Source organism: Dermacentor andersoni, chromosome 2 (assembly GCF_023375885.2).
Source record: "Dermacentor andersoni chromosome 2, qqDerAnde1_hic_scaffold, whole genome shotgun sequence".
Lineage (NCBI taxonomy): Eukaryota > Metazoa > Arthropoda > Arachnida > Ixodida > Ixodidae > Dermacentor > Dermacentor andersoni.
In genome coordinates, this window is record NC_092815.1 from 80408184 (window position 1) to 80431742 (window position 23559).

At 45.8% G+C, this 23559-nt stretch overlaps 1 protein-coding gene across 2 annotated transcripts in view; it reads right to left on the reverse strand.

Moving 5' to 3' along the window:
• Nucleotides 1-23559, reverse strand: part of Elk (Eag-like K[+] channel) — a 376639-nt gene that overhangs the window by 57488 nt on the left and 295592 nt on the right. For both annotated transcript variants that reach the window (XM_055076908.2, XM_055076909.1), the window contains 2 exons: nt 3774-4007; nt 1755-1901 (listed from right to left, as the gene is read on the reverse strand). In XM_055076908.2, the coding sequence (XP_054932883.1) occupies nt 1755-1901; nt 3774-4007 (381 nt within the window). The remainder of the gene's footprint in view (nt 1-1754; nt 1902-3773; nt 4008-23559) is intronic.

The following is a 23559-nucleotide window of genomic DNA, read 5'->3' on the forward strand; positions in this document are numbered from 1 at the left end:
TGAAAACGCTACTTGTGTCTTTTGCGATCCAACGGCTATCGCGCTTCCTATTATCGCGTGTGTATTTCTTTCTTCCTCCTCTTCTTTTTTTTCCACCCAAGTGCGGAGCAGCAAACTGGAAACTTGCATCTGATTAACACCCCTGCTTTTTTCTCTCTTTCTCGTTGGACATTTCATTTATCAAACGGCGTTTAAACTGCTTAGAAAAAAATTGTGCCAGCTGCAGGGTATTGTACATTTGCTATTAAAATATTCTAATTTATGTTGCCAACTAAATTTAGCGGACTGCTCCACAGGCCAAAACCTGAAGTCATTTGAGAACTGTGCGTGAGCATTGAAATGCATCGCCGCTTCCGCCGTAAACAAGAAAGAACGCCTTGTGAAGTGTCAGCGCCAAGTGTCGGGCGCAAATGCTGATTCAGAGCGCAGATGAGGTAAAATGCGATAGAGGGTAGGGCACTCTAGCAGCGGCAACCGTTTCCACCGGCTGCGCGGGCCGCACGCGGCGCACTAAGTGCTATTTGAGGGACCACACTTTCTATCCGTTTCTAGGCGTCCATGAATATTTACGTCCGCGGAGGCATGACCTGCTCCCGGCAGTGTTAACCGTCGCAACTGCTCACAGGGGCAGGGTTAGAGTGTGAACGGAAGGAAAGCAGCGGAGCGCTTCGAACGGTTTCCAGGTCATCCAGTGATTGCGTACCAATAAACGCCAATGTGGCCCAGGGGACGAATCCGAGCGTGACTCAAGGGCCAGGCCAGGACGTAGGGCTTGATCTATATTCTGTCTATGTCTATATCCTACAGGTACTATAAGACCTTACGAGCCCCCGTGGTCAAGCTTAACGCTAGGTCGCACGTGCAACCTGTCTGGACAGGCCTTTGTGCGTGACTAGAGTTCTGAAATGGGTTTGCTTTCGAGTACCTATCGGTGTGAAGCTCTATAGACAGTGATCGCTTGTGTCGTGGATACGAGCAGAAGAGGGCATATGGTAAGCCAAGAAAACTCAACAGGTATGAACATAGTGCTTGACAAACACAATCAGTGGATTTATGTTTAAGGGAGAGAGACAGAGGGAAGTGTTGAGTCAAAGGCTGGGAGTTTAACCAGGCTGAGCGCCATTGGCTACATTGCACCGGGATCGGGGGAAAGTTCTAGAAAGCAAAAACACTCGTGTTCCGAGCATCGGAAACACGTTAAAGGACGTCGTGTGGTAAACATTAACCTGAAGCCCTTTACTACAGTGTCTCCCATAACTATGGTGTCGGGTTTTGCAAGTTAACACATGAACCAATAAATCCGTGGCATGCTGCAGGCCTTTAAAAACAAATAAAGAAAAAGAGCTTCAAATGCCTGTCAATCTATTTCTTCAAGAGATATTATGGCACCTTGGTAAGCGAAAGCTCTTGCGCAACAAATGCATCAATTATGATTAGGTTCTTTCGATAGTGATTCCATATATTTTGAGATAAAGCATACGCGTTATCTTGCCGAATGACGAAGGTTCATTTTTTGTAACTTTGCAGAGATTAAAAAAAAGGTCACCGGTTGAGTATAGCTCCGTTCATCCTTTTCGGGTGGATTATTCGAAGAACCGGACATTGGTTTGGAGTTCATTAATCGGGGAAGCTTAATCAGGCAATTAGTTCGAAACCCTTCGCGGCGGTGTCTCTCACAGCGGAAGTGTTTCTTCGGGACACTTAGACCCACTAATCTTTTAATGCCATCATATAACTGCTTAACTCGCTCTTACCGAGCTCGGCCGTCTCGTCCGCGTCGTCCGTCTCGATCTCTGCCATCTTGGACTTGGTGATGTCCTTGTGCGATGCCAGGAAAAGGACGACTTCGTGCTTCTCGTTCTTGATGGGCACGATATCCAGCAGGCACCAGAACGGGCTGCCTGCAAAGGGGGACAGAGGGAGTCAACCACCACAGGAATAAGTTGGAAGGTGCGTCATAACAAATGAGGGCGAGGTTCTACAGTTCATGGGGGAAATGAGGGGATGGACGTAACATTTTGACCTTTGAGCACCCAATATAAGCTGCAGTGTTCCAAAAAGTGAAGTTTATGCCTGGAACCAACGTTTGGACAAGGCCACTTGTTTTCGTTGTTTTAAAAAAGATCGGTTCCCTTGGTCCCAGCGTTGCCTCCAGGTTGAGGCTTCCCGTGTTCGACCTGTGTCAATCACTTCGTCTCGTGCTTCCCGCGACCCTTCATTTTCGAATACTCCACGTACTCGTGCTTCATGCCCGCTTAACTTTCGCAGATTTAGTTATCTAGAGGTTTCTCAGACGTTGCGTCTATCAGGCATTGAATTTTGAGAAAGCAGTTTTGAACGACTGCACTCGTGACATAAGTGTTAGGTTATTAGTTCTGTAGGCAGCGTGCGCTAAACCATGAGTAAGTGGACTACCACATCGTGCAAGGTTCTACCACACCGGTCTCTCTGAATGCGGTAGTCTCTGGCTGATCAGACAACGCACACTATGCTTAAATTAGCGAAGGAGAACGAAGTGGCTTCGCCGATGAGATGGTCATATACATGTTGCCGCCTTCTTCCTTTTCCATCTGTTATGCAATAGTGTAACCCTAAAGTTCGCTTCACGTGGCATTCACAAAATGACTTTTTCTCACCCGAGAACTTTGCTGTGGCCGCACCACTTAGCTCCTGAACCTACACTTCTAGCGCCCTCCCCCCCCCCCCCCCCTACCCTCGCGGCACAAGAGAGAGAGAGAGAGAAAGAAAGACAGAAAAGAAAATTTAGTAGCTGCGAGTATGCTTGGCCAATGACTAAGGTCATCATAATCCGTATCGTGAAATGTTCGGCCTTTACCCCCCCCCCCCCTTACCCCCACCCCCAGTGCAGGGTAGCAAACCGGATGCTGTTCTGTTTGACCTCCCTGCCTTTCCTACCCTTGTTTTCTCTCTCCTCCTTGGCCATTGAACTTCCAGGCTTTTACATTATAATTTACAGCACACCTCAGCTACTATACCGCATTACAATACCCCATAACCAAGCGAAAAACGAACAAACACAGGCGTGTGACTTTTGTGATTGCTCATCCTCTCTGGCTATAGTAGAGGTTCTCCCACCATTTTCTGCCGCGGTAGGTAGTTCGAGCAAACCCATAGCTGAAACATGTTACTAGTTGTAAAAATTTAGTGATGAATCAGAGATTCCAACTACGGCCTGTGCTTGTGCCTGTGAAACATTTTCATCTCAAGCCACTGCCTCCTGCACATTCACAATGTCTGTCCAGTGGCACCGAAATTCATGGGAGCGAAGTTCCCTGCCACGACAAACCACATTTCCAGACAATCCTAAGCGTTACTTACCTGCTCTTGCTACAGAGCCACAACTTTCGCACTGTTGTGCTCCTGCTGTATGGTGATTTCGCATGGAGCTAGTCGATTTCCTTCCTTCATGCACCTTAACGAGCAGCCGTAGCAAGACCTGAAGGTTGATGCATTCTTATTCGTCCGCTATAGGGGCGAACAGCATTTCGGAAAGTGGAGCATCACCCCTAAGTGACACCCCATTCCCAGTTTTAGCCGCGACTGGGCAACCGTTGTAAAAATACAGGAACACATGACTTAGAAGTCGCTGGTAACCGGACGCTGGAAATCTTACTCCGCCTAGTTGCTACAAAACAGAACGCTGACGGGAACGTTCAAGTAAGACAGCAGCATCGTCGTGTCATGCGGGTTTACACCCGCCGTGCCCGACAAGTAATTGCACTCCTCAGGAACGGTGAAGAACGATAACGAACCATTCTTCTTGTAGAAGATGACCTCGAGTTTGAGCTCGGTCTTGTTCTCGAGGGCGTCGTCTATCTCGCGTATCGCTTCCTCCTTGGTCTCGGGTCCGTATAGGAAGGCGCAGGCGCACCCCTTCTGCATGATCTGCGCCCGCGGGTAGCCCGTCAGCTCGCAGAAACCGTCTGAGCAGTACACGATGGGGAACAGCGCCGGCACCTGTGCATTGCCCAGCACGAAGTTGCTGTCTGCGAGCGAGAGAAAGAAAATACGAGCGTGGGAGATCAGCGCTGTTGCCGAACCTTGATGGGCGCCACAGCGTTCAGCACAATATTTCTTGCTCGAACGTTTGTGCTAGTAAGCGAGAGGATTTGAACGGCAGCGAGAACAGGACAGGTGCAACAACAACAACAGCAACAACAACAAAAATAGATTTTACTGAGGAGTTGTGCAAGTTTTGATGCTCGCTAATCAAATACAGCGACAGATGTGTTCCTACGCATTCTAAGCATTTACACGATGGTCACTCGACGCTGGCATATCGCGTAGCATCACCTGCGAAGCATGTGTCTGCCTTCTCGCTATCGTTGATCATCAGTAAATGGCAAGATAAATGTTTGTTTCCTCACTCGAGTGATCGATGTTCCACCTCCATTCTCTAGTGACCTTTGCAAATATGAACTAATTTTGCATCATTGTTCCAATCAGATATCTTTGAAGACGTATGTGACATATCTAAATGTCAAACACTTTTTTATTAAAAAGTACAAATTTTTATGCGGTTGCTTGGCGTGTACAATTTCAAACCCAGCGCCTGCATAAGGCTATACTACGCCAGCAAAGTCCGTTGGCTCTGAGCACTGTTACGGCTTTATGGGCCAACGAGGGGTGAGGCCTAAGCTCCCAGGAGCTTAGGATCGGTATACGGGTCAAGAGATTCAAATTTTTTTAAATATCGTAATTGTGGGTGCGTGGAGAGATGAGAAGAATGACGTAAAAGATAGAGCCCGGAGCGACAACCTCCGAGAAAAGGGCAGCGTCACGGAAAATGCGGCCAACTTTCAGCAGGGAAGATTGATAAGGTTTCGCCACGTTCTGAAAAGCGGTGTTAACTATGTCGGTAAGAAGGTACGGAAGATTGAGTCTGGCTTAAAAGAAGAAATGAGGTTTGTTTGAAAAAAAAAGTTCGCAGGGCACTGTCAAGAGAGGGCTTAAATCTGTTTCTTGGATACAGAGTGAGTGATACGGTAAAGTGAGAAAAATAAATAACGAACAAGGACGTGCACGAATATAATGATGCAATAGAGCTTTTCGACGAAGAAGGGTAAATTATGCCGAAAATTTCATTTTGCAGGATTCCGTAATCCGCAGCTATGTTGAATGAAACAAAAAGGTGAATTTTCGAGCTCGCTCCAGCGGTACATTGCTAACGCTGATGTTTTTTTTTTTACTATAAACTTCCAATTTTTTCGACCCTTCTACTAGAAAAAAAAAAAAAAAAAACTGCCACAGAAATTCTGAGAACTGTATACTAATGCGCAAGCATTATTTGGCTCGGGTTGGACTTCCGTATTGCTTAGTTCTGCTTACTTGCTTTCCTAGCTTATGCGGGTCTACCCATGGCCTTTCCGGTAGCAGAGAATGCTTTAGTGGACAGCTGTTAGATTTCCTCAGCGCATCCGACCCCTTTAATGCAATCGTACCAATTGAGCATGAACGCCGGGCACGAGCGTGCCTCGACGGAGAAGAGCGGTCGAAAGGGAACACCAGCAGCCGCAGTAGCACATGAGGCGTTGCGTTAGGGGAGAGTGCATCGCCGCGATGCCATGTCACCCTCGCTGTTGCTCACGCAAGCCTGTGCTATGCGCGCGTTCATTGTCCACGCAAGCTCTTGCCTGCGTTCCGACTGCGCCTCGGTAAGGCCCAACGGTAACGCGCTTGCTTGATTGCGAGGCGCTCATAACTCGAAGGACGACACTCAGCAGCGTTCAATTGGACATTGGGCCACCCTAAAATGTCAAGCAGGCCCACCCCAAAGTTTAAGTTGGCCGGCCCTCAAATTTCAACTCTGCCTATGCCCAAATTTAAATTGACACATCCCCAAATTTACAGTTGGTTCATCCCCAAATTTATGTTGGCCCGCTCCGAAATTTCGAATTGGCCCACCACGAAACTTAACGGGGCCCACTCCCAAATCTAAGTTGGGCCACCCTCAAAATTAAAAGTTGGCCCACCCCCAATTTTAGGTTGGCTCACCCCCAAATTTCAGTTGGCCCACATTCGAATTTCAAGTTGGCCCACCCCAAATTTAATTTGCCCCATGTCCATATTTGAAGTTGGCCCACCCCCAATTCAAGTTGGCCCACTTCCGTATTTCATTTGGCCCACCCCTACTAGAGGTTTCCCTATGCATTTTCTAAGGAGCCCTATGCATCTCTATGGGTGTTCACTTTTTATGTTTTCTAGTTTTAGATTGTTCCTTATCACTTAACTGCTACCACTCTACATTTACACTACCATAACGATTAAATATCTTAACTTTTCAAATAACGCCCTTTTGTGCAGACATAATGCATGGAACTTTTGCGTGACAGGGCTGGGGAGCTCGCCAAAAAATGCTTACGTATTTAAAAAAAAAATCCAGTGTCATTCCTCTCTGTGAAGGTGGATGACCAGCGAAGCTTTGTATAGTGATGACTATATTGATTTAATATATGGTGATTATTATATATATTGAATAAAGACACGTACACGTGACTTCTTGATTCTACCGTCTTTTATTTTATTTTGTTACCATAGGGATCATCACTTTATGGTCACTGTGGTATACGGCCTTGGGTGGAACGACGATGCTAGAATAGATTTTTAGCAAACGTCAACTCTATACGTGATCGACGACGCGTAGCTGGCTCATTGATATGTCTATAGCATTGAATGCCGAACCTATCCAGGAGAAACGACACTAAGCATTTTCTGTCCGGCCGGGTCAGATCGATGTTGAAATCGTCAACAATGACGATGGACATGGAGTCGATATGAGTGATCAACCGAACACGTCGGTCAGAAACGTTTCAATGTCCCGCTTGAACGTAGCTGGAGGGATATATATATATATATATATATATATATATATATATATATATATATCGATTTCTTGCTGTACGCGAACATCTTCTATGCCCGTAGAAAAAACACGAAAACATTGCCATATAGAGCTTCGCTGCAAAAATCTTGCCGAATGTTTCCCGGCCCCACAGTATTAAAACGGCACTAAAGGCATATATTAAGTCAAGATAAAGTCATATATTAGTGCTTGCGAATCTCTAAGGCGTAATATTATCGCGAACAGAGCCTTAATAATCGAGAAAGTGTGGTAAATGAAGGACACGATTAGATACTCCCCCGTGACATTCATGTACTTGCCCGATGATGAAAGCACCCCTGAGCTAAATTCTGTCACAGGTACACTCAACCATTCGTTGCAAAAACACATCCTTGTATTGTACTATAAGACGATATAACATGTCACTTTCCCAGTTCTGTTTCATTTCTAGAAGAAAGAACTCATTGAAATTACCCTTGACAACGACGCGGTTGGCAGAAATGTTTCGTTTTCGCTCGACTCCGCGCCGCTCACGCTTTCGCGTTTCTGTAGTTTTGGTATCGCGTAGTGCTGCCCTGGTATCGCTAGAATTCTCTGCAAGCGGCAGAGCGGACGCCCGAACAGTCCACGCCACTTGGCCAAAAAGCAGCTGCAGCGGCGAATAAAGTGCTCTGTCTTGGCTGGGTACCGCCGTTTGTCGGGCGTCGTTTTACTCACCGACAGCAGCGAAGGGTGGTGATGGCGTATGCAACATCACCACTCGCCCGGTTGGGAGGCGGGAGATTTGAATTGCGAAAAAGGTATTGGGACCCTTCCAATGCAATTTTCTGCTAAATAAAGTCTTCTTGGCACGAAACAAGCGTTGCGAGGTTTGTGGAATCGTATTTACACAGTCCATGACAACTTAGTTTTTGCCTTTAGTGTCCCTTTAAAATCACATTGTTTCAGCGCGTCGGCTCTAAAAAACATTGCAACAGTGGTTATTTCGAAAAAAACAAAAGAAAGTTGCTAACAGGGATGCTGTTTGAAGCATCAGTACGTGTTATGAGAGACTAAAAAATCTAGCATATTGGTTAATAGAAAAAAAAATTCGCAGTTTCGCCCGAAAGGCGAAGCAGCGATTGCGATAGAAGATTAGTGGATAACTGTACGAAGTAACGATAGTACCTATAGCGGCCTTGTAAACTTGTAAAAGTTCGCTTACTAACTAAATTAAGAATGATGGAATGTGTAAGCGTGACTGAACGAGGCCGTAGGAAGAAACAGACACACAGAGACAGCTCTGTCTTTGTGTGTCTGCTTCTTTCTGCGTCCTTGTTCAGTCGCGCTTACACATTCTATCATGGATTCAAACCAACCAGCCCGTCAACGTGTTTTAACTAAATTAACAAGCACTGTGTCACGCGCGCACCGGTACATATAAACTCATCTCGCTCGATGAGCGTGCAAACTCGCTGTAAAAATTCTGGAGGGAGGAATCGCGGCAGCAGCAAGCGAATCGACCTTCATGCATTTCTCGCTTACACGCGAACGAAACGTCGAAAGCACAGCGCACACGAAGCTACCGGCACTACGCGCACTCTGCAAACATCGCAAATCGCTTTGAAGCCCGCGCTGGCGCGCACTTTGGTCACGTCGCAGATCGCTTTCAAGACACACGAGTTGGTGTTGCCCTAGCAGCTGCTGGAGAAAAACGGCCCTCCTTCCTCGCCTTACCCTTCTGCCTCGCGCGCGCGCGACAGGAGAGGGCACGCATCCGGGCCGCGTTCCTCGCTCGCGAACAAAAGATTGAACTACGTTCGCCGGCTCACCTTCACACGCTTTCACTCGCACATACAGCATACGGTGCGCGGCGACGGTTTTATCTAATAGTTTTATCGCCCTTGGACTTTATGCGGAACCTCACGGCGACGCCTACGGCAGAAGTGCGCCTGGAGTGTCCATGTAAATGCTGTCGCCATAAATGTTCGGCAGCTTGTTGCGTTCCGGTAACATGTGAAGGCGAGAGCCTGCTGCAAATTTGGTAATGCGCCGTCTCGCATCGTCGCGTTGCTGCTTTCGCAGGTCGGCTCCTTCCGCTCGTTTTCGACGCATGGCTGCGGCTTCGCGCGCTCGTATAGCGGAAGAGCACCGCCTTTGTGCGCGCTTGATTGTGGTATGCTACTCGTATAGTGGGGCCACACTCAAGCCAACGACGTTTCTCTTAGGCTTTACGTTGCATCGTCTCAGCAGGGGATTGAAACATATGCTGTTCTGTGTATTGCACGAGTGATTTCAATGAATGTATGCACTGTTCGCTTCCCTTTATTAAGCGCTTGCAGCCTGCTGAGCGATTGTAGCCATTGCATCTTTTACTTCCTTACGGAGGTATGAGCCATTGAAAAGGTCACATGGTTTTCTTGTACCACTCTACTAGACGCCGCGTTTCTGTACGTTGTATGCGTGATTCCAATGAATGTATGTACGGTACGCTTCACTTTACAGCGTCTGCATTACGAGAGGGATGAGCCAGTCCATCTTTTTTTTTGCTTGCCTAGGGATGGTATAGGACATTGCTGACGATGATAGTTTTTGTGCCACTGGACAGGACGACGCGCTTTTTTCAAGGCCATCGGGGGTATGAGCCACTTAAGACTTTCTCTTTAAGGCATATATCATTCAGAATTGTTATAAATCTTGAAGACACTGCACCTGTGAGAGGAGCTGAGGTGCGGCCGAATACTGAAGCGCTTGTGAAACACACGCTTCTCGGAAGCTTTGGACGAATATAACGATCTCTGCCCCGATTTGCAGTGCCTCCAGGAGTGCGACGCTAGACTTGCAGCGTTGTCTAGAGACAGTCTTATTGATAGTTTTTTGCAGCAATTGTTGTCAAAGGCAGCGAATATTGAATACCTACTTTACCGAGAATACCTTCTCTAGGGCCGACTGCGTTCTGTTAATTCTGTCTTGCTTATTCATCTTGCGAATTGCGAATTTAACTGCTAGGAGGTGCACGTGATATCTATATTAGTGTTATGATCGAAAAGCGCATTAGGATGAGCACGATAACGTCGTAAGCGGGTTACTTGTTAAGGTCTTCAACACTACGCCAAAAGCGCGCTTATTTTGTCATTAAACAGAAAATATTCAAGGCAGTAGAACAACACGTACAAAGTCATGTAAGGCAAGTTATTCTACGCGTCACCCTTATTTATTTAATATGTAGTAAAATGTAACGATTTCAAAATATTTTGCTCCCAAGGTGACTTATCACCAAAACTTTTTCTTTTTTTTAGCAAACAATGAACTTGAAATGAATGACCATGGAAGGCGGGCATTAATCGTTGCCGAGAAAAAATATGGCGAGTTTTAATTATGCATAGTTTTCAGTTTTTTTCTTACTTAGAAAATAAAAACTAAATAGAGCTCGTGATCCAGCGTTATCACACGGAGATTCACTAAATGAAGTTTCGGGGCCACAATCCTTCTACATTTCTCGCTTTCGCCCGTTTTTTCTGCGCATAGCATACACTTCGTCATCGCTGGTCTGGCTTAGAAAACGGGAGGCATGCCGAGCGATAAGGGCGAAAACGAAAGAAAAGGTAAAAAAAAAGAAGGGCCACTTCACAAAAATTCAAGAAGCAAGGAACGAGTTCCCTATCAACGGTCGCGTGTCTATCTGCAAGCTTTGTCGACGGGGGCTGGCTGCGGCTGCAACAAGAGACGAGATGGCGTTGCCAGAGGCGGCAGCTGCTTAAGAAAAAATCGAACGGAAAATAAGGCGTGGGAGCTAGTCTCCTCCGCTGCAGCCGATGAGACTGGGCTTAGAAAACAAAGTGGCGCGGACGTCAGTGAGGAAAAGAAAGAAGAACATGAAGAAAGGAAGGTATAAGAAAAAAGAAAAAGAATGATGGGACAGACACACTTCAACGTGGCGTGATGGTCGTAGTATGCTTAAAATGTCCTCAGAGAGTATAGAAACAGTTCAAGCTGTGTTCACTAGGGTCATGCGAGGTGTGTCAGAAGCTGTCGGTCGCTCGGTCGGTAGGTATCAATCAATCAATCAATCAATCAATCAATCAATCAATCAATCAATCAATCAATCAATCAATCAATCAATCAATCAATCAATCAATCAATCAATCAATCAATCAATCAATCAATCAATCAATCAATCAATCAATCAATCAATCAATCAATCAATCAATCAATCAATCAATCAATCAATCAATCAATCAATCAATCAATCAACCTTCTCACGCTCTTCCTTTTGCTCTTTCGAGGGAGAGGAGGAACAGTCTGGATGGTAATACAGCCCGCATGTAGCCGCCAACGAATCATTTTTCGTAGATGAGCTGAGATGACACGTAATACAAGTTTCAAGTAGAGTCGGGCTCTTATGACTCTACGAACGTCGCTGTTCCTGAACTACGGCGAAAGAGAGAGAGAGAGAGAGAAAGAGAGAAGGGGAGATGATGATGTGTGGTGTTTTATGGCGCAAGGGCCAGGTTTGGCCAAAGAGCGCCATGACAAGTGGTAATGTTGACGATGTATTGTGTGACTTGGCTGTAAAGTGGCCTAAAAATAGTCGCTGTAAAGTGCGTAAAATCTATGTGCTATAAAATTATGGCAATGACTAATGACGAGTACTATGAACATTAAAATCCATCGAAGAAGAATGATGCACAATCAAGCGCATAAAAGCTATATGTAATAAAGTTATGGCGATGACTAGTGAGTACTACTAAAAACACAAAAGATACATTGTGATAGAATGATGATATTTAAAGATACATGAAGGTAAACGTTTGCAAGAAGCACTACTGCCTAAGAGAGCCCTTGGAACAGAAGGGCCTGAAGGCATGTGCTATACAAAAATGTATTATCGCAGCAGCATCCTCTGGAGAGAGGATGTGCTACAAATTCGTAGGGCTAACAACATGTAAGACAACATCGTTTAGGAAATTTAGGACTGCTCTGGAGCCAAACAACGGTTCTTTACCAAGAAACATTACAGGATGAAGGGGGATGCACTGCCGGTATGTTAGCGGAAAATGTTTCTTTCTCTCTGTTTCGGCTTCCCGACAATCCAGGAGAGCGTGGAGGACGGTGAGCCTTTCACCACATCTACCGCAGGATGGTGGTTCATTTCCAGTTAGCAGAAAACTGTGTGTGGCATATGTGTGTCCTATTCTGAGACGACAGAATAGGACTTCTGTTCGTCGTGTTTTTGATGCGGGGGGCCAATAACCCAGTTTTGGCTTAATCAAGTGAAGCTTATTATTTGTTTCAGCATTCCATAAGCGCTGCCAGTGGCTTCTGAGTTTCTTTCGGATGAAAGGCTTTAGATCTAAGGCAAATAGTGCAGTGGTAGAATTAACAGTGTGTGATGCAATTGATGTGGCTATTTGGTCAGCCAGCATATTACCCTCAATGCCCCTATGTCCAGGTACCCAACATATTATGACTTGCTGCTGAGACATGTACGATGTGCAAATGACAGAATAAAGCTCGGTAAGTACAGGGTTTCGATGATTGCGGAGGAACATTAGGGCTTTTAAGACGCTTAGAGAGTCCGTGTATATAATGGCTTTGTGCAACTTTGCTTTCTTTTAAGAGCACATAGAATTGCATAAGCTTCCGCAGTGAATATGCTTGTTTCCGGATGTAGTCCGCCGGACTGGGAGAAGGATGGTTCGATTGCCGCATAAAACACCGCATAAAACACGCCGGCATGCGACTTAGAAGCGTCAGTGTAAAATTCTATGCACGAGTATTTAGATTGAAGTCCCAAGAAATGCTTTCGAATATGTGCTTCTGGGGCATGTTTCGTCACCTCTACGAATGATATATCGCATTCTATGGGCTTCCACTGCCATGGCGGCAATGGCTTAGCTGGGGTCATCAGGTTTTGCTGTAGAATTGGGACTTGCATATTCTCAGCAAGCTTTCTAATGCGCAGAGAGAATGGTTCTGTAGCTGCAGGTCGATTATTAAAGATCATTGCAGATTCCACGTCGTTTATGCTTACATAAGAGGGATGGTCGCGGTTTGCGTTCACTTTTAGGAAGTACATGAAACTGGAGTATGACCTTTGAAGATGAAGCGACCACTCATTAGCTTCAACGTAGAGACTTTCTACGGGACTTGTCCTGAAGGCACCGGTCGCCAAGCGGATACCTAAGTGGTGAACAGGGTCAAGCATCTTCAAAGAACTTGGGCTGGCAGATTGATATACTATGGCCCCATAATCTAACCGTGTGCGTATAAGACTTTTGTACAGGTTCATCAGACACTTCCTGTCGCTGCCCCATGTTGTATGTGATAAAAGTTTAAGAAGGTTCATTGTTTTCAGACATTTCTGTTTTAGGTGCTTTAAGTGTGGGGTGAAGGTCAGTTTTGAATCTAATACGATTCCTAAAAATTTGTGTTGTTTGACAACTGGTATGTGCTGTCCATGTAGTTCTACACTGGGCTCTGCAAATAATCCTCTTTTTCGTGTGAAAAGGACACATGAGCTTTTAACAGGATTCAGTTTAAAGCCGTTTTCTTCTGCCCATTTACAAACTTTGTTCAAGCCAAGCTGGACATGTCGCTCACAAATAGAAAGGTTACATGACTTGAAGCCTAATTGTACGTCATCGACGTATACAGAATAAAACATGCTCTGCGGTATAGATAAGCGCAAGGAATTCATTTTGATTATAAAAAGGGTGCAGCTTAATACCCCTCCTTGCGGCACGCCAGTTTCTTGTGTATACGGCCTGGATAGAGCGTTGCCCACCCTAACGCGAAATGTACGGTTTGATAGGTAACTTTCAATTACATTAAGCATATTCCCTCGAATACCCATTTCTGAGAGGTCTTGCAAAATCCCATATCTCCAAGTCGTGTCATATGCCTTTTCCATGTCTAAGAAAACAGAAAGAAAAAACTGCTTATGGATAAAGGCGTCGCGAATGCCTGCCTCAATGCGCACGAGCTGGTCAGTAGTCGACCTACCCTCTCTGAAGCCGCATTGATAAGGGTCGAGCATTTTATTCGATTCAAGGAAATGTAAAAGACGACGATTTATCATTTTCTCGAAGAGTTTGCATAGGCAACTTGTGAGTGCTATTGGACGGTAACTTGAAACGTCGGATGGGTCCTTGCCTTGTTTCAAGACCGGAGAGAAGGGAAGGAAAGACAGGGTGGTTAGCCAATGTGAGTACCGGCTGGCTACACTGTGCTGGGGAAAAGGGATAAAAGGGACGAAAAGGTAAAAGAAGAATAAAAATAAAAATAAAGTGAGAAAAATTGACATAATAACGCGATGCGACGAGCTGCAACTTTCAATGTCGGTCGCACAATTCACAAGCCCTTAAGAACTTGAGGAAAACCCTTAAGGCCTTGAGTGCCGAAACCCTTCTGGACCAGTGTCATAGACCTTTTTCCTCTGTGAAGGGGCGATCGTCTAGCTTTTCGAACGTGGTCCCGAGCACTTTTCTTGACAGATTGACAGATTGTAATGGAGACAATCACAGGAAGGTGCTTGATCGTCTCCTCGCAGTCACAGCTGTCGCAAGCAGCGCTGTCCGCTATTCCAATGCGGAAGGAATAGGCGTTCGTGAACTCCACGCCTAGCCACATCCGGTACAGAAGTGTTGCCTCCGCTCGTGGTAACCCTGGTGGAAGACGAAGTTCCAGACGTGGATCCAATGTGTGAAGACGTGCGTTGGTGAATTCACTGGTGTTGCACAGAGTTCTACATCTATTCTCGACAGTGGTGTTGGTATAATATGGGCACCGTCATGGGCCCATCGGGTAGCGTCATCCGCACTGTGATTTCCCGAAATTCCGCAGTGACCCGAATAGTGTAATCGGGTTACAGTGAAAGAAAACACATAACTATACTCTTGCCATGTTTTAGTGGCTGAAGGAGCTAAGATAATAATTTAAAGCACGCTTTTCCTTTCTTTTTTCTGACACAAGAACAAAATCGAAAAGTGTTCGCACTGTCATGCGTGCGCCATATTTAAGATTTATGAAATTTTTAAAAATCGCCTGTGGCACATAACATAATTTTAGCGCTTGAGCTGTATTATTCAGAGTAGCGGAGATTACTTGCACGAGAAATTGAAACACATATTCAACTGATTAACAAAAAATCGCTAACTTCGTAATTAATTATACATTACGATACATATGGCCATTTACGAATTGTTGCCGGTGAGTTTGCAAGGCGTATCCACTTGGAATGAATTTTCGGACTTAGACCAGTTTAGAGAAACCGCCATCAAACACGCCGTAAAAATGCACTGTTGCTCCACTTCAACAAAACGCTCTTTAATGCATTGAAACACAAAAGTACCTGGAACACCCGTGTTTTCCGTCCCAGACCTTGGTAAATAATTGCTGGGAACTGGTGACATCGAAAAGATGCATTTCAAGGGAACACGTTTTGAAAACTCACTGGCTATAAAATTCGTAAATTGCTAAATTTGCCGTAATGTAATTAATCAGCGCGTTAATTAGTGAATTTGCGTTAATTAGTTGAGTATCTGTTTCGATTTATTATGTCAGTAACGTCCGCCTCTCCGAATAATACAGTTCAAGGAGAAGAATTATGCTATCTGCCACAGACAATTAAAATAATAATTCATAAAACGTAAGAATGTTAATCCTCTCTACTGAATAAATCGACAGAGTAGACATCTAGCTTTTTAAATCGGAGTGGCGCAGCGACAGAGGTTCTACATTCAGTGCGTGCATCAACTGGAATTGTGGCAGCGTCTGTTGTCAGAAACCTCAAAAACCAAAACTTGCTTTCTTTTTCTTCGTCGGAAAGTGGCGATGTCAGTACTTTGATTCACACTCATAGTGCCCCGTGCCTCTCGAGCTGTTTCTCTTCTTTGAACCACGGCGTTCATGAAATAAAACAGTTTGTTTTTATCTTTTTCCAGGCCTGCGCTTATGTATGGCTCTTTCGCATTGTTGTCACAATGCAATTTGGTTAAGAATGCCTTCGAAGACAGTTTCTTCACCGAAGCAACAATCGCAACAGCTCACCACAAGCATCAGAACGCTTCTGGCATTGCCTCACACTTGTGACGCGTGAGGCAATGCCCCACGTGCCAAACGTGAGGGTTTCGTATCCACTCTAAGTAGCCTGCAAGAAATTGAAATGCGGCGGTTGTGAATATGGTGCAGACAGCCCACGGTGCAGCATCCAACGCTGAACCGCCTGTGTCGAAAGAAATGCGTCGTCATTGCGGTCGAGTGATGGATGTATTAGATTACTCACACACTTTATCCAGGTTCAACTCCTGTGGATTTCTTCATATTTATTTTATTTTGAACGTTTCTTTGGTACGCACGCAACCTACTCGCTGCGCACGCATTGTTATCCCTACGCCTTCTTATCCGTGAAACTATGTCGCAGCGAGACGTCGGCGACATATATATGCTCACAGCGCGGCTCCATACTACTCGCGTTTGTTCGAAATGGAGGGTGGCGTCAGCGCAATCGTTTAGAGCATCTCCTCCGGCGGTAAGATGCAAGGCGCAGGTACGGTTGTAGGTTGCATAAATCGCTGTCGCAACAAGAGTGTGCCTATATTGCCTGTGGCGAATAGAGAGAGAGAGAGAGAGAGAGAGATAGAGAGAGAGAGAGGCGCCAACTGATGAAACAGTGATGAGAAAGCGATGACGGCGAAATGAACAAATGAAGCGACACTACAGCTGAGCAGCGTAAAGAACGTGCGAGAAAAAAAAAATTAAATTATGGGGTTTTACGTGCCAAAACCACTTTCTGATTATGAGGCACGCCGTAGTGGAGGACTCCGGAAATTTCGACGACCTGGGGTTCTTTAACGTGCACCTAAATCTAAGTACACGGGTGTTTTCGCATTTCGCCCCCATCGAAATGCGGCCGCCGTGGCCGGGATTCGATCCCGCGACCTCGTGCTCAGCAGCCTAACACCATAGCCACTGAGCAACCACGGCGGGTTACGTGCGAGAAACGGTGGTGGAGCTGGATGTTGATGATGCAATGCGTTCATGCGTTCTGCGGCTGGCCAAGATCCCACAGAGGAGCGCACGTAGTGCACGAAAACGAAAATAAGCAAAAGAACCCGTGACGAGCCAGAACCGTTGGCGGGCTGTTCTGTCTCTCTCATTTTTCTCCCTTTATGGTCTAGGAATCGTGAAAACAAAACGAAAAATGTGCGCGCACGCGGCGTGTACGCGATTGAAAAGACGGACGTGACAGCTTTCGTGTCCGAGCGTCCGAGCGCCGCGCGAACGCTCCCGTCGTACGCGGTGAACGCAGGCCCAGCAAACAGACACACACGCACACACAAACTCAAAAGGAGACAGGAAGGAAGCTGAATTTCTCGGCGAATTGTGACGAGTTTCTCGTCAATTGAAAAGACGGGAGAGTGGAAAGAGAAGAAGCGGAAACAAAATGAAGGGGAGGTGGTGGTGGTGGCCGGTGGGGCGTGTGGCCGGTGGGGCGGGTTTCCGAGCGTGTCCTATCCTGCAGCCTCATTGCAGTCTTATTTCGTTTGGCAAGCGGGGGCACGCGTGGTACAAGTGCGAGTAACGAACGACACTTCTCTCTGGCTGCGGGAAGCGCGCTCTTGAGTTTGAAGAAGGTCCGACGGTGAGGGAGAAAGGGATGGAAAAAGAAAATGAAACAATCCAAGGCACTTCAGAGCGATGGACGCGCGGAGCTTAAGTGCGGACGAGGACACGCACAGAGGCACTGAAAAAGGTCGGTAGATGTGCTAGCGGAAGCAAGGTCGTATGGGAACGGTGGGCGTCGGTTATTGGGGAGCGGGATAAAGGTGAAGAGGCTAAAGAAGAAGCAAAAGAAAGTAATGCATGCCGCCTGTTCCTCCGTGGATGAATAGCACGGCTGCTGAAGAGGCGAGGAATGTGGGTGGCTAGAAGTTAATGACATGTAGAAGAAAAAACAAAAAATGCCACGGAGCTACGCGAGAGTGTTGCTTTATGCTCTTACTAATGGTGGATGGTATGCGTGTAGGGAGGACGCGGTGAGCGGCGGCAGCTACAGGAAATGAAAAATGGGAAGATTGCGACTGACGTCTAGGCAACACGAAAAGCTCCACGCAACAGAAGCCATTAGAGCCGTGAGAATGACTGCACATTCCGAAATGTTAAAGCAGGAAGGTAAATGTGGGTTCTTGGCGAATGATGAGATGCGCTGAAGGTGGTGACACGGTAGTGCATTGCGTCTGCTTGTGCAAAGGGACTTGGAAAGGTGGAAACAGGGAAGAGGGGAGGGAGAGTCATAAAAGAATAAAGGGAGTGACAACTGATTATATTTTGGTATTTAAGGCACCTTTATTTATTTTTTAGTGCTAAGGAAAGCTAACCGTCCACAGTGCCCAGTACCGCAACCGTTACGCCGAAGGCGTAACAAAATATTTTATCGAAAATTTTCCACCAATGGTCACATTCGTGTTTGCGTAGTCCTGTGCTGAACGCAACAGGTGTTGCACACTGACGTAAGCGTGAAGCCGAAAACGAGTACAGCTCCAGCCGCATAAAATAAGCATCTACTTATTAATCAATGCAATGGTAATTTTGCTTATGATTTCAGCATTTGTGAATAAATTCTGCAATAATGTCTACGGTCTTGTTGTATGGTGTCGAACAGCCTCTTTTTTTTTCACCCTTGGCCTTTCGCTATAGAATATAAGCGAGCAGAAATGAAAATGTTTTCGAACGGTACCGTGCAGGGCCTTTTCGCCGGCACTATTTCGTTCGCTGCAGAACATAGCTGAAGAAATTTTTTTTGGTCCACATGAAGGTCACAGAATAGCGCGCACACTTGCGCGAGACAGTTAGAGTCATCGAGGAGCCTAATTTTCATTTACAGCCGCAATGAAGCCAACAGAAAGCCACCATAGAAGCCAGCAGTCTGTTGGATTCATATGACAGATGGCACACAGCGATGTCGTTGGCGATGGTCTTGTTTGTCAGGGGATGAAAAAAAAAGAATTAACTGCCGCTTCGTATACCGTGACGTAGACAAAGAAAAAGAACGTGGATTCCTTTCACCTTGCCTTTGAAGACTTCATTGATTGACGAGGTTTAATGCCTCGATGCAGCGCTTTGGTTGTGAGACACGACGTAGTGGGAGATTCGAATTAATTTTGACTACGAGCGGTTCCTTAAAGGGAACATAAATGTACTACAAGATCATTCTGCATTGTGTCCCAATCGGAATACATCCCCAGTGATGGCGAAATAGGTAGCGGAACGTCTTAGCTGCTGCCGTGGAATATAATAATGGTCAGTGATAATCATTCCAATGAGCGCGTTTAAGACTCGTATTACGTTAGAAGCCACTGAAGCGGCTATGCTGGTCAACAACACGCGCATAAGCAAAAGTCGTGCAGGAATTGGTGTTGCTTACAAGGTGATCTTTGGGACATCGAGACTGAAGCGCGCACTCATTATGTGCTATTAATGAGATGCTAGCGTTGTAGCTAACGTTGGGAAGTTACTAATGTATTTCTGCAAATTATTCTCAAATAGGTAGAAGAAGACGTTAGCTGTGACTAGACCGGACAAACATTCGATATGCTGGAAGGAACGGACGAGCCGCTATATTGCAATAAATTTAGGCAAGCGCTCAGGCAGGACTGATCCGAAGTCGATATTAATCTCGTCATAAGACGAATCGGCTCTCATGCTATATATACTCCGATGGGTGTAATTAATTTCGTAAGGGTATATCAGCCCCAACGGATGATGTGCGCTAGCGAACACTACGTGCAGTTAGGCAAGAGTAATAGAGCCAACGGTGCAGGCTGCACTGTTCACGCTGGTGCGAATATACTGGCTCGTGTTACGAGCTCCGCGCTTTCGACAGCATCGTGGCAGTGCGATCTATCTTCCAATGCACCGCTCACGCAACAGCCAGTAAGTACTCGTAACAGAGCAACCATTCATACAAAGGTTTGTTATAATATTGATTGGCAAATGACAGCGCGCACTACATGGTTTCCTGTGTACGGGAGACTGTGGCCCGTTCCACCACGCCCAAATGACGTCCTGCAACTGCATGAGGTGGCTGGTTCGCTACATATATATTTCTTTGTAGGCATTAACTAACAGTGCAAAATAACTAATTAAGGGGAAATGAGACATCCACACAATCGTAGCAGTTGCTACAGGGGAAACGATTGCACGATTGGGTGGATGTCTCATTTTCCCTTAATCAATTACTTCTCTCCACCTTGCGGGTTTCCGCAGAAATGTTACGTCAAGTGCGAAATAATGTACTCACTTACAGAGTTGCAAGTTGCCTGCCGCACATTTTGCGAACACAGTGGCACCATTTCACGACGAATCCTGCGTTTCATTTTGTTAAATTTTTTTCCTTGAATCACATTGTCGAGTGGAGAAGAGAGGGGGTTCACCACGTGGTCAAGCAAAGCGTATTTAAGAAAATTTCCCATTAAGATAACGAAGAGGTTAGTTGGTCAATGATATGCACCAGAAAAATAGCGGAAGTTTAGTGAAGATTGCTGATTAACCTATCTTATATTTTTCGAATAATAATTGTTCCGCTTTAATTAACTACCATAAGGTGGCCAACCACCTTCGGGCATCAAGAGCTTGGTCTCCGAAATAAAACTCACTCACTCACTCACTCACTCACTCACTCACTCACTCACTCACTCACTCACTCACTCACTCACTCACTCACTCACTCACTCACTCACTCACTCACTCACTCACTCACTCACTCACTCACTCACTCACTCACTCACTCACTCACTCACTCACTCACTCACTCACTCACTCACTCACTCACTCACTCACTCACTCACTCACTCACTCACTCACTCACTCACTCACTCACTCACTCACTCACTCACTCACTCACTCACTCACTCACTCACTCACTCACTCACTCACTCACTCACTCACTCACTCACTCACTCACTCACTCACTCTAGGTGTGAACGTGTCACCTCTGCTGAACTAAAGCCAGTCAGGGCTCGAGGTGGGTTCACTTATTCCAAGTCGTAGTGACTAGTACCAGTTTTAAGATATCCGCGCACAGCTGATGAGCGCCTTATTCAGGTCTCACGCTTTCCTTTTCTTTGTTATTTTTGGGGTGGGGGAAAGTCCACGTAATATGGGCGCGGAATACCCAATTTTTTTGTCGTATTAATTGTATTAATGCATTGTAAACAGTCAGCATGGACGATACTGCCCCGCCCCATGACGTGCCTGCAAGCCTGCAAAGTACAGTCCCTATCGCATTGACCTCGTTTTCGAGTTTATGTGAGGTGCCCTGGATAGAGCTGCCTATCAAGTATTATACAAAAAAATCGATGCTGTGTGACAATCATTAGAGGCTGTCCTTCCAGAATAATAATGAATTTCTTTAACTGCCTCCGAGTTAAGGGCAATACAGCTTTCTTTGCGCGTGATAGAATTATTTCCTCCTCTCTCTCTCTCTCTCTCTCTCTCTCTCTCTCTCTCTCTCTCTCTCTCTCTCTCAAAATTTGATTAATGATACTTATGCCGTCTTGCAATACCATCTGAAGGAATTGAACATTATACCCAAATGTCCGAATACACACGTCATGTGCATACAGTGAAAATCTTAACCGCGACGGCAATTCTTGTTAAATCAGCCATGACGCAGTTAAAAAGAAAAGGGCTGAGTGCGCTTCCCTGTGGTACTGCCTGTTTGACAACAGGTTCAGCACTCTTTCCTTCCCCCGTCTGAACAAATATTTTGCGACCTGATAAAAATTCAGAAATACATTGCTAGGACCTGCCAGACATTCCGAGTTCCAACATACTTAGCAGAACATGAACGTGACTAACAATGTCAAATGCCCTCTTGATGTCTAGGAATACTGCTATCGTCATGTTTACGCGTGCACGCTAGTGTTCCACACAGGTTACTATATCTAATATTGCATCCATTGTGCATCTCTTTTTTAAAACTTGCTGAGTAGTTGGACAACACATCCGTTTAATTACACCACCATTGAAGTCGCGCGTCAATCCTTTTCTCCTTACTTTGCATAAACAACTTGTCAAACTAACTGGGCGTAAGGATTCAAGGCACAAGGGCGTCTCACCCGGCTTTAAAATTGGGATGATTCGAGTGACTTTCCAAGAGTCAGGTACAGTTTCTTCTATCCATAGATTATTAAAGATGTCTAAGAGAGCATTTATACCTGTCGGCCCGAGGTTTCTTAGCATATTGTACATAATGCCGTCCGGCCCAGCAGCAGACTTTTGGCGACATGATGCAATTGCGCACTGAAGCTCGCTTACCGTGAAATCATGATCTAATTGAGCATGCTGTGCCCAATAGCAAGCAGTAATTTTCTGCTTATGCAACACTACTGAAATATAAAATTCTGCACATTGTGATGAAAAAGCAGGTATGGAAATAAGCTCGCCAAATTCATCTGCAGCTATTATCTTCCACGTGCCCCGAGCTACAACGAGAGCCCGAAATTGGAAGCTCTGTGTTGCTGGTCCGCTTAAAAAACGAATTACTAGAAAAATTCGTGGGACAGACGTGTGAGGAGACAGCGTGCCGCAGAAATCGCGCCAGCGCCGTTTGCATAAATTTGCCATGCGTCTGCGTAGTACACTGCATTTCTTGAGTGTTCTTGTATGCTTTTAAACTTCCGTTCCGTCGGTACGCTCTTTCGGATCAGCGTCTGATGGCTCTTAGATGTTCCTACTCTCCGTCAACAGCAGCATAATCTTTTGGAATTGAGACTTTTCCTTTTCTTCTTCTTCACCTTATATAAAACGTGGCCATATCTGTTTCCGTATCCTTTTCTTCTTCTTTACCTTATATAAAACGTGGCCCTTCATGATGCATGCTACCACGTATTTAGAGCGGCGTTACTGTATGCATGAACTCTGTCGGTAAAATGTTCCTCTGCCGAGCACGGGGTCATGGGTTCAATTCTCGGCTGTGGTAGCCCCTTTAACCAAGGACGAACGAAACGCAAAAATAATAAAAAAAAAAACGCTCGTGTCCTGAGAGAGAGAGATACAGAAACGAATGCAGAGAAAGGCAGGTAGGTTAAACAGAGGTAGTTACGGTTGGCTACCCTGCACGGGGAGAATGGTTAAGGGGCATAAAAAGAGAAAGAGAGTGAAAGAGGGAGATAAAGAGCAAGAGAGACGAGCACGAACAAAGCGCGTACAGTATAGATCGGTGTTGAGGGGCGGCATTCTCAAAGGCTATTGTGAAGCCCTGTAGATCGCAGGAACCTTAATAACGCGAGTAAGGCCTTTAATGCGGATGTTCTTTCGGAGCATTGACCTAAAGCTTTGAGTTCTAATAGTGGACGATTGTCCAACTGGTCCAGTAGTCTGCACATCCCTTGTCTCTGAGCACTATATCGCAGGTAGACAGATAATATGTGCGAGCGTCTCATCGATGTTGCATGTGTCGCACGTGGGGCTGTTGGCCATTCCAACGAGGAAAGCATATGAGTTCGTAAAGGCAACGCCTAGCCACAGACTGTATAGCATGGTCTGTTCACGTCGTGGTAAACCAGGTGGGAGGTGCATCCGTATGTCCGGAGACAGCGAACGCAAACGACACGTGGTGAAAACATTGAAATCCCACAGGGGCAAAGCACAATCACGGGACATCAATCGCAGCCCAGCCGCAGCGTCTGTTCGCGAAAGAGGAATGAAGACTC